The following is a 10,962-nucleotide window of genomic DNA, read 5'->3' on the forward strand; positions in this document are numbered from 1 at the left end:
CTCAGTCCATATAAACATCACTAATGGACTCAGTGGGTACTGAGGCAAAACCAGAGAGAGAGAGAGAGAGAGAGAGAGAGAGAGAGATGGAGACAGAGAGAGAGAGAAAGAGACGGAGGCAGACAGAGAGAGAGAGAGAGAGACAGAGAGACAGAGAGAGAGAGAGAGAGAGAGAGAGGTGGGGGGCGAGGGAGAGGGAGAGAGAGGACACACAAGAAGTTCGTAGGAAAGTGTGGACAAGGATAGAAGAAGAACTGCAGGAGAGGAAATGGAGAGAGATTGGAGCCAAACACATTGCATGCATGCATGGATATTAAATAAAATATTAAAGAAGAAACCAATGGGACAACCAGGGAGCCCAGAAATCAATTCACAGCTAATCTTTAACAAAATTACCCCAAATCACACAAAGAAATGATAGATTCTTCAATAAATGGTGCTGGGAAAACTGGATCCCCATATGTAGAAGAATGAAACTAGACTCTCACCAACACACACACACACACACACACACACACACACACACACACACACCAGCTCAAAATAGAGTAAAGATTAAAATGATGATGCCAAAGGCAAGGCCCATACATCTCCCCTGTGTGGCGAGAACACAACACACACACACACACCAAGTAAGGTCAGTACACCCAGCAGGTGTCTGCTCCCCGGGCGGAGTGCCTACAGGACACTGGTCTGCGACTGGTGCTCTCTTGTGGCCTGAGCCATGGAAGGTGGGGCCTAGGGAGCTGAGGCCTTGATTCTAGTCAGCAATTGAGCTGGGAATTCCCGGTACGGGGTTTCCCACAGGGCAGGTTTGCTACTTGGCTTTGGCTGAGCATCAGGGAGAGAAGACTGAACGATATGTATTAGAATAAGGCGTTTTTTGTCATTGCTCTTGTCCATGAGCCCCCAAACACAGGCCCTCCCCAATACAGACAAACAAGAGGGCTCTGAACAGCTAAGGAAACAGTCAACATGATAAAGAGGTGAGTGGAGAAAAGTATGTGTGTGTGACCTATGCATCTGTGAGGGATTAACACCCAAAACAGAAAATAATTCAAACAGTCCAGAAAAGAAAAGATGAAACTGTACAATGGGTGAGCACCCCAGGAGACACTTCTCAGGAGACATGCAAATAGCCAACAAGTGAAGGTGCTCAGTGTCGCAAGCCATGAGGAGAGGATGCATAACCCCGCAATGCATCACTTTACACTTCTAGGAATGGGAGTTTTTAAAAACATGGAATAGCGTGGGGGACGGAGAGATGGCTCAGTGGTTTGGTTCCCAGCATCCACATGGCAGCTCATAAGCATCTGTAACTCCAGTTCCAGGGGACCTGACTCCCTCCTCCGACTCCACGGTCACCAGGCATCTATGTGCCTGGTGCACAGGCATATATGCAGGCAAAACATACATATAAAATAAACAAATATACAAAAAATGATGAGATAATGATAGCGTTAGAAAGGCTGTAGAGGGGCTGGAGAGATGGCTCAGCAGTTAAGGGCACTGACTGCTCTTCCAGAGGTCCCAAGTTCGAGTCCCAGCAACCACATGGTGGCTCACAACCATCTATAATGTGATCTGATGCCCTTTTCTGACCTGCAGGTGTGCATGCAGGCAGAGCACTGTATAAATAATAATAAATAACTTTTAAAAAGAAAAAGAAAGAAAGGCCGTGGAGCAAAGGGGAGGTGATGATTCTATAGCTGGTCTGAAGATGTGGCTCAGCTGGTGGAATTCTCAGCTAGCGTGCAACAGTCGGTGGCGCATAAACTGGCCGTAATGGTGGATGTCTATAATCCCAGCACTGCGAAGAAAGAGGAGGCAGGAGGATCAGAAGACTGTGGATGTAATGAGTTGGAGGATAGGCTGGGATAGAGGAGATCCTATCTTATAAACAAACGAATGACTATGGGGAAAGCCGTGTAGAGGTCCTCCCTCCAGTTACAATGAGAACTGCCATTGGCCCAGCCGTTTCCCTTCTGGGTGTAGCCAACGGACATGAGTCCGTATACTGTAAGGCTGTCTGCATTGCTATCTATGGTCAGCACTGTTCGCAACAGCCAAGACTGGCGCTATAGAAAATACATTATGTACTCAGTGGCCTAGCCCTAAACAGAGGGGAACCCTGTCACCTGTGACAAAGACGAAACACGGGCATGTTGTAATGATGAAATAAGCCAGGAACAGAAAGACAAATGCTGCACCACCTCACTTGGAACTGGAATTTAAAAAAAAAAAAGACTCAGTCACGCAGAGAGAAGAATGGCTGCCAGGGACTGGGGAGGAGGAGGAGGAGGGAGAGGAAAAGAATGAAGAGAGAGAGGAAGAGGAAGCAGGGAAAGAAGAGGGGGAAGCGATGGAGGAGAGAGTGGCATGGGTGTGGTGGGAGTAACTGACCACTTCCTGAAGGAGAAAGGTAAAAGCCCCAGGAACTAACGCGGGGGGCATGTTACATTTCCTGCCGTACAGTGTGTGTGTGTCTGTGTCTGTGTGTGTGTGTCTGTGTCTGTGTGTGTGTGTCTGTGTCTGTGTGTGTGTGAGAGAGAGTCTCTGTGTGTGTGTGTGTGTGTATGGTGTGTATCTGTGTGTGTGAGTGTGTAAGTTTGTGTGTGTGAGGTGTGAGTCTGTGTATGTGTGTGTGTGTGTGAGTCTGTGTGTGAATCTTTGTGTGTGTGAATTTGTGTGTGTGAGAGTCTGTGTGTGTATGAATCTGTATGTGTGAGGGAGTATGGTGTGTGTCTCTGTGTGAGTCTCTGTATACGAGCCTGTGTGTGCCTGAATGAGTCTGTGTGTATGTGTACGTGAGTCTGTGTTTGTGTCTGTGTGTGTGTGTGTGTGTGAGTGTGAGTCTGTTTATGTGTGTGAATCTGTGTGTGTGAGTGTGTCTGTGTGTGTGTGTGTGAGTGTGAGTCTGTTTATGTGTGTGAATCTGTGTGTGTGTGAGTGTGTGTCTGTGTGTGAGTGTGTGTGTGTGTGTGTGTGTGCGCGCGTGCGCTTGCAGCAGTGCAGGTTCCAGATGGTTCTCCAGTGGCAGTTCACTGGAAATCTCCACTGAGTGGGTGGGGACACAGCCCATAAAATGTGTACAGACAATGTTTGGGCTCAAGTCAGACTTGAGAGGTGGCATGGTGGTACACAGCAGGGTAAGAGACATGGTCAGAGCAGGGCTGTAGTGTTCTACTGGCAGAGACCTGAGGTACCAGGCAGAGAGTGAGAAGGAAGAGCAGGGTGGGGCAGTAGGGTCTGGCAGCTGTGTGTGGACTCCACTGGCCCTTGGCACCCACTATTCCCTCCCAGATGCTCAGGTCAAAGGCCAAGTAGCAAACCTGCCCTGTGGGAAACCCTGTACTGGTAATTCCCAGCTCAATTGCTGACTAGAGTGAAGGCCTCAGCTCCCTGGGCCCCACCTTCCATGGCTCAGGCCACAACAGAGCACCAGTCCTAGCCCAGTGTCCTGTAGGCACTCTGCCCGGGGAGGAGACACCTGCTGGGCGTATTTCCCATTGACCTTGGAAGGGGCGCTGTGTTCCCACCACACAGGGGAAATGTATGACAGGCACACTGAGCCTTGCCTTTGACATCATTATCCACAGCCAAGGGTAGGTAGAGGCAATAAATGACAGGGTGTCCAGAGCCTGGACTGTAGCACCCTGGGAAGAAGTTGCCTGCCACGTTTGTGACTCTGTGGAGACATTCTTTTTTTAATACAGGAGCTGGCCATTGCAATGTTACTTCTTCAGGCTGACGAAGACTCTCTGAGTTCTCATGCTAAGGGTTTAGAAAGCTGCATGGAGATCTAGAACACACTGGACACTCAGAAAAGGGGAGAGTGCCACTAGGCTGTGGAGAGCAGTCTCCTGACGGTCACTGGAGCTGGGGAGGGCACCAGTTGATGGCGCCCCATCTCAAGTATACAGTTGCCTACTCCCAACTGTTGTGTCAAGAGCTGTGGTCCTAGAGCTGGAATGCCTTGTGTTAGTCCAGGGGAGGAGAAGGTCCTGTGAGCCTGGGCGACTCTGGGGTCCCTCATCTGGGAAATAAGTGTCATGAGTCAGTTCATCGGACTTGGGTACGTGGGTGGGGAATTCCTCTGTGAAGTTTGTCCTGTCTTTTCTTCCCACCCGGCTTCCCAAGATGCCACACCCACAGCCCAGAAAGGAACACGTAGACTCTTGACTTTGTGGGTAGCATCTTTATTCAGGTGCAGCTGCCCAGGGGCCACGGATATGTCAGCCTGGGTCCCATTGCTTTGTCACGGATCCAGCTATGCTGGGAGGGTGGTAATTACGTCAGGGGTGCCTGAGTATGGACAGGGTACACCAGGCTGGGTGGTGGGGTGGGTGGTGGTGTAGGGAGTTGTCCGGAGTGGGCTCAGGACACCCAGAGCATTTCAGCGGCAGCCCGTACAGGCAACATTTATACACAGCTCACATTCGTCGGTGGCGATGGTCTCTGTGCAGGGAGAAAGCAGGTTAGTTGAAATTGGACTTTGGGGTATCAGTGGTCACAGATGCTGACGCAGGTTGCGGAGAGGAACTTGTAGGGAGAGAGCCTTGTGACTTCCTCATAGAAGCTTCTGCTCTGGACTCAGAGTGAGGGAGCCAGCACCTCCTTTTTCAGGTGCTGTCCTTCCTAGTAGAAGCTGAGCAAGGCACTTCCCTCCTGGTCTGAGGTTTCTTATCTTCCACATGGGCTGATCAGCCTGACCTGAGTGCTATAGGAAAGATCCTGGACAAAAGGGACAGATCGGGACCTGCCCAGAGCAGGTGCCCAGTTACTGTGCAGACCTTCTGGCTTCAGCTTAGCTGTCACCTACCTCCCTGGGGAGCCATTTTCAAGCCTGACGTCATCAGATGTATCAGATGCACGTGTCTCTCGGAATCATATCTGTTTCTTCCCAGAGCCCCTCCCTCTCCCCCCTCCCCTCCCCCCCCCCGACTTGTGAGGTCTTTGAGGAACTTCCCAGGGCTGTGGAGGTTCTTTTGTACCTGCCTCAATGTACCCAAACTGGGGCAGATCTGGGGAGGACAGGGTTGGGACCCTCTGAGCATCCTCTCCACAACCACTGGGTTGCTTAGCAGAAACAACTAATAATGAAGAGGTGGGGAAGGGGATGGAGGGGCAGGAAGACCTGAGGGGTGGGATCCTTACTCAAGTCCTTGAAGATGCTGGTAGCGTCCTGGGAGGCACAAACAGGCTGGAGGTCCAGGGGCAAGGCTGAGTTATGGCACACAGCGGGCAGGAGGCTACCGCTTGGCGACTGGGGATTGGACATCTGCTGCTCCTCCAACTCTACCAGCTTCTTCACTGATTCCAGCTGTACTTGGAAGCCATGGTACTATGGAGGAGAGAGGGGTGGGAAAGCATCAGGCCCTGGCTAGGAGCAGGCAAGTGCCATGAGATTGGGGGTCAGCAAAGTGCCATGGGTCGCCCAGAATATTCTCTGTGCTCACAGTAGAAAAGAAGCTTGTGAGGAGGAAAGTGGAGTGTTACCTTCTGACCTGCCACCAACAGCATCAGAAGCCTTCGTCACAGGTTGTCCCACAGGCTGTGGCGCACTGCGGGTCAGACCCCTGCTTGTCTCCGTCCAGCTGTGGACCTTCCCCTGTGGAAGCCTGGCCACTGGACTGGCCAGCTAACATGTCCCTTTCCTGCACTGGCCTGGTGACTCTCCCTGTGCTGAGACTGATTCAGCCCCTCCTAGACCAGTTTATTCTCCTGGAAACCGCTCCCCCCACTGCCCCCATGCCCTCTCAGCCCCCCCCCACCTACCCCCACCCCACCCCTAGATCGAGATGCCAAACTATAGTCACACAGGTTTAGCAAGACCAGAAGCATCCTGCCACACCATGGCCAGGCCTGATTCCACGCCCCACCAATCTGATAGTCCCTGGAAGGACACTGAAGTCCATGTTCCCTCTTCCTGGCCTTTGTTCTGCCTAGAACATGTTCGCCTGCGCCTGGTACCACTTATCCTTCAGTGAGCACAAAGGTTCCCTGGCAGGAAACCGCTCTGCGACTTGCCCAAGTGGGTGCACACAGGGTAGGGAGCAAAAGCGGGGTCCCCATCCCTCTGTGCCTCTCCTCTAGAACTGACACCCCTCCCCCAATCTCCTTCCATGCTGTGACCTCAAAGGAGAGCAGAGCTGAGTAAACAGTCACATCTTGCTGTCACTGTTGACACTCCTGCAGCCTCCACCCAGCAGGTGTGTCAGTCTAGACAGGCTGCTGGTCTGAGCCCCCAGGTAGGTCCTTCAGGCAAAAGGTAGGCTGGCTGGGGTCTCACCTGGATGTAGACACACTGTGCACTCTGCAACAGCACCAGTAGGACCACAGGAGCCCACAGTTGGCTTCCCGACATGGCTCTGCTTTTCATTTCACACCTCTGGGCTCCTGTTCCCTCTGCCGTCCACCTGGCTGCCACCTGCCTTCTGGCCAGCAGCCCCTTATAGACCAGGGTCCAGAGCCCGGGTCACTTATTAACTGTCTGCCTGGGGTGGGGTTGACAGAGGCCTGGCTCTTTGACAAATTCAGAGTCAGTTCCCAGGAAGCGGGGGTGGGGGATGGGGAGTAGGGGGAGTGGAGGGGTTGAGGGGGCGATGATGATGATGATGGGGAATCCAGGGCATGTGGGAACGTGGTCTGCCAAGGGCCTGACATGAGTAGAGCTCAGTGGGAAGGCCTCGGACCAGTTCACTTTCCATTCTCCCCTCCACACCTGGGAGGAGGGGACGGTGAGGAGTCAGGAAAGTGACACCAGGTGAAGGGATTTGCCGCAGGCCACAGTGACCCCACACACACGTCTTTAGTCCAGGCCAGCCCATAGTTCTTTGAGTGAAAGATGGAAGTAGATCAGGGTTTTCCAGTATTAACTTCACCCATGTCCGGCATCCTTCCCCAGAACTATAGAAAGACCAGTGTTGTAACCAGTTGTGGCCTGCCATTGCCCATTTGTACCAGAGTACCCCCGGGTTGTGTGTGACTGTATCAACCGTACGTCTTAGCAACCGACATGGTGTGAAAGAAAGAGCTCAGATCTCACGGGAGGTGACGAGGGCTCAATGCCGGCTCTGGGGCAGCTGCTGCGTGTGTGTGTGTGTGTGTGTGTGTGTGTGTGTGTGTGTGTGTGTGTGTGTGTGTGTGTGTGTGTGTGTGTGTATGTGCAGTCATGTGACATCTGCTTGAGGTTTTCTTTACTCTCTGCTCACACAAGCCTATCAGAAGCCATCACAAAGGGGGCTGTGGGCACGACAGACTCCAGCCCTTGAGTTTCCCTTCAGTCCCTTCATTCTTCTATGCCAGGTCCCTTACTCTTACAGCCCACTGCCCAGTGGGCAAAGACCAGGCCAGGGAGCTGGTGCTATCTGATGGTGCTATCACCATGGCCAGGCCTAGCAGCCATGGTCCTGCCAGGGCTCAGCTGGGCCTGGTACAGACTGGCACACGGCTGGTGTCCTAGCATGAGCCTACCTGGGCACCTGTAGTCACTGAGATTGGATGGTTAAGTGAATGCTATGACGTGTTCCATCAGACCAGTCCTGCTCGCGCATGGTGTTCTATACACTCCACCTGCCGAGAGCACCCTCCACTTCACTCTTATCTTACACTGAACTAGATAAAAGGCTCAAGTGAACTTTGGAGTTTCTTTCGTTGCTTTGAATCCAGAGTTCGGCCTTTAGTCTTTGGAGTCTCACATTCTCTTCTCTGTAAGATGCTAACACCTGTCAGATAACAGCGGCTCACGTGCTTGACTATGTGCGAGTAACGCAAGGCATGACGAGGCACTCCGCCCATGCTCCCTTGGGGAGGAGGAGGGATGGGACAGGCATTCTGTCCAGAATCTGTGCTCGACCTGTGTTGCTACAAAAAAAGACGCGTGTAGCTTAGAGGCAGGGAGACGGGGCTTGAACCCAGACTCCGGCAGCTACCCACCATGTGACTTTACTTATCCTGGGCAAGTCACAGTTTCCTCATCACTGAAGTCAAGAACAGGGAAAGCTAACTAACAGCTCTTGTCTTAGGAAGCCAGGGATTGTCCCTGTCCCCAGATCATTTCACCCACACGTGTTGCAGCACCTGCGACGGAGCATGGCTTATGCCACCTGTTTTTTGTTTTGTTTTGTTTTTCTTGCTGTTGTTGTTGTTTCCCCAATGGAATCCTCCCAACAAGCCCTGTCTGAACTGGGAGTGAAAACAGCTTTGACTCCTGGCCTTTGCAGGCTAGACTCAACACCATTCTATCCAGAGCACTGGGCCGGGGCGGTGGTGGCGCACACCTTTAATCCCAGCACTCGGGAGGCAGAGGCAGGTGGCTCACTCTAAGTTCAAGGCCAGCCTGGTCTACAAAGAGAGTCCAGGTGAGCCAAGGCTACACAGAGAAATCCTGTCTCAAAAACAGAAAACAAACCAAAGCAGAGTACTGGGTTCGCTCGGCCGTGTCACTTCAGGTAAGTGATACAACCTCTGAGGTTTCAGCTTCCAAGTTGCAGAAAAACGACTGGTTCCCCAGTGCTTGGCGTTGTCATGAGCCCGCTTGATTGTTGCTCTTCTTATGGCACGAGCTCCAGGGATAAGGGCCAGGCTCAGGCCCTGTGGTGGAGGCTGCTTTTCTCTGCCAAGCCACTGGTTCCTCCAGCTAGGACCATCGTTCCCAGGCATGAGTCATGGCTTCCTCTCCTACCTGACACGACTCAGACTTTCCAGCCCACCTCTCCTAATCTCCTCATGAATGACCCATCATCCATTAAGGCCAACTTGAGCACAGATGCAAATCCTTACTGCCACCCTAACCAGCTCATTTGCGTCACCCGCTGTCATCAGGAGCCTTCCTTCTTTACGGACTTGGGAAGCCACTGCCACACAAGCCCGTGGGAGCACGCACACGTGAGGATGGGGGACAGTATACCCCTGTAGGTTTAGCTGCTTCTTCCCCCGGCCCCCTCCCCCGCCACATTGAGTCTTTGCTTGATGTCTATCTTTACGACACCTCCATCCCCCAGGGGGCACCTCTCAGAGCTCTTTGTCCACTTGGCTCTGAGCATATGGGCCTCCCCCATTTTTCTAACATTTCACTGGCCACATCTTTTCAGTTTCCTTGCCTAGTTGCCCTCTTCGCTTGCCCCCTAAGGTTAGAGCTTGCCAGGGGCACCAGGACTCGCCCTTGGGCCTCTGCCCTCTTCCTACAGCCACTACTTTTGGTAGTGTCATGCAGCTTCAAGGAATTTCATGTCGCGCCTGGGACTGCCTAGCCTGACCTCCCCCGCCATCGGTCGTCTTCCGGCACCAGAGAGGATGTTACCATGTGCCCAGGTGATCAGGTCAAAAGTCAAGGAGCTGTTCTCGACGCCGCTTCTTCATTCACCAAATCCAATGCAGTCAGTCATATTGACCTTTAGAATGTCCTCGGCTTTCAACCAATCAGGCCTTACCTCCTCCCCAAGGAAGGTCCAGGCTGTCAGCCTTGGTGTAACAGCAGCATTAGGCAGAGGTCTCCAGGGAAACAGTACCCGCAGCATCTGCTCATTGTCCGTCTGTCAATCAATCATCGATCTATCTATTATCTGTTTTCCATCTAGATTTACCCTGAGAAACTGGCTCGTGTGATTCCCAGGACTGATGGGTCTGAAATTTGTCGGGCAGGCTGACGACAGGCTGACAATTCAGTTAAGAGCTGTTGTCCTCGCAGGCTGTGGTGAAGTCCTATCGTTTTATGTTGTTCTTGTGTCTGTTTTAAATACATCCCGGACGTCTTCAACTGGGGTGTGACAGTTTCTAATTTTGCTCACTTCTGCCTGGTTCCTCAATGTGATCGAGCCACATGCCTCCCTTAGATAATCGTTCTCTGGTGACCCTACGGAGCAGTTAAATATAGCCTGGCTGGCTCAGTCGCCCCTCACACCCTGTGTTGATAGAACAGACATCCCTGTAACCACATTCCAGTCAATGTCACCTTCAGGGACTGGAGCCTGAGTCTGCTTTTGTGTTTTATGGTTTTTGTTTTACTTTGGACTAAGTTTCACTGTGTAGACCAGGCTGGCACGGAACTCACCGAGTTCCCCCATGCCTCTGACTCCTGAGTGCTGCTGGGACTTACAGGCCTGCGCCACTGAGCTCTGCAGCACTTGCCTGAGACACACCATTTTAAAGAGAGGTTCTCTCTGTCTCGTCTCCTTCTGTCTGTCTGTCTCTCTCTCTCTTAGCTCCCCATCCTCCCCCGACCTGCATGTGTGTGGCTTCTTAGAGAAGACCCCGGATCTGTTTCCATTTGGTAGTTATCTCTACTAGTCACTGGCAGCTGTTCTCAGAGAGGACTCCCCTGCCCCCGCCCCCCACCGAAAAACTCTGGAATCTGAGATCTCAGGGCAGGGTAGCATAAAGAAACACAGGTGGAGGCCCTGTGTTCAGACTCCACGCTCAACTTCTCCTCTGAAACCCTTAATTTTTGCTCTTAAGATTTTCAGCTGAAGCTGGTTGTGGTGGCGCACGCCTTTATTCCCAGCACTTGGGAGGCATAGGCAGGTGGATGGTTGTGAGTTCGAGGCCAGCCTGGTCTACAAAGCAAGTCTAGGACAGTCAAGACTACACAGAGAAACACTGTCTCAAAAAACCAAAAAAAAAAAAAAAAAAGATTTTCGGCTGAAGTCAGGTATGGTGGCTCACGCCTTTAATCTCAGCACTCACGAAGCAGAGGCAAGCGGATTGCTGTGAGTTCAAGGCCAGCCTGGTGCACAAAACTGAGTCCAAGACAGCCAAGGCTACACAGAGAAACCCTGTCTCAGGGGGAAAAAAAAAGATTTTCAGCTGACTGAAGCCCCCTCACCCGCCAATACAGTATGGGGGGCAATCTGCTTTACTCAAGGCTTTATTGAATATCAATATTGACCACATGTAAAAAGGATAGTTTTAGAGGAACATCTAGACTGATGTCTGACTGACTGAGCAACGGGACCCTGCAGC

The 10,962-nt window shown here is 52.1% G+C and overlaps 1 protein-coding gene across 1 annotated transcript; it reads right to left on the bottom strand.

Annotated features, from left to right (window-relative positions):
* Positions 1 to 4,328: 4,328 nt before the first annotated feature.
* Guca2b (guanylate cyclase activator 2B) lies at positions 4,329 to 6,406 on the bottom strand. The gene is made up of 3 exons (XM_051171861.1): positions 6,293 to 6,406; positions 5,158 to 5,344; positions 4,329 to 4,458 (listed from the first exon to the last, which is right to left on the bottom strand). The coding sequence occupies exons 1-3, from the start codon at positions 6,380 to 6,382 to the stop codon at positions 4,397 to 4,399; spliced, it is 339 nt and encodes a 112-aa protein (XP_051027818.1). The 5' UTR covers positions 6,383 to 6,406; the 3' UTR covers positions 4,329 to 4,396.
* Between the last annotated feature and the right edge of the window lie 4,556 nt (positions 6,407 to 10,962).

The sequence above is a fragment of the Acomys russatus genome, chromosome 29 (genome assembly GCF_903995435.1).
Source record: "Acomys russatus chromosome 29, mAcoRus1.1, whole genome shotgun sequence".
Classification (NCBI taxonomy): domain Eukaryota; kingdom Metazoa; phylum Chordata; class Mammalia; order Rodentia; family Muridae; genus Acomys; species Acomys russatus.

Bases quoted from the DNA above. Each gene is read 5' to 3' on its own strand.
- Guca2b (XM_051171861.1), bottom strand. From the start codon at position 6,382: ATGAAAAGCAGAGCCATGTCGGGAAGCCAACTGTGGGCTCCTGTGGTC. The intron at 5,345-6,292 runs GTGAGACCCCAG...TCTCCTCCATAG, and splicing joins CACAGTGTGTCTACATCCAG to TACCATGGCTTCCAAGTACA. The intron at 4,459-5,157 runs GTAAGGATCCCA...CTCCCTGCACAG, and splicing joins CAGCATCTTCAAGGACTTGA to AGACCATCGCCACCGACGAA.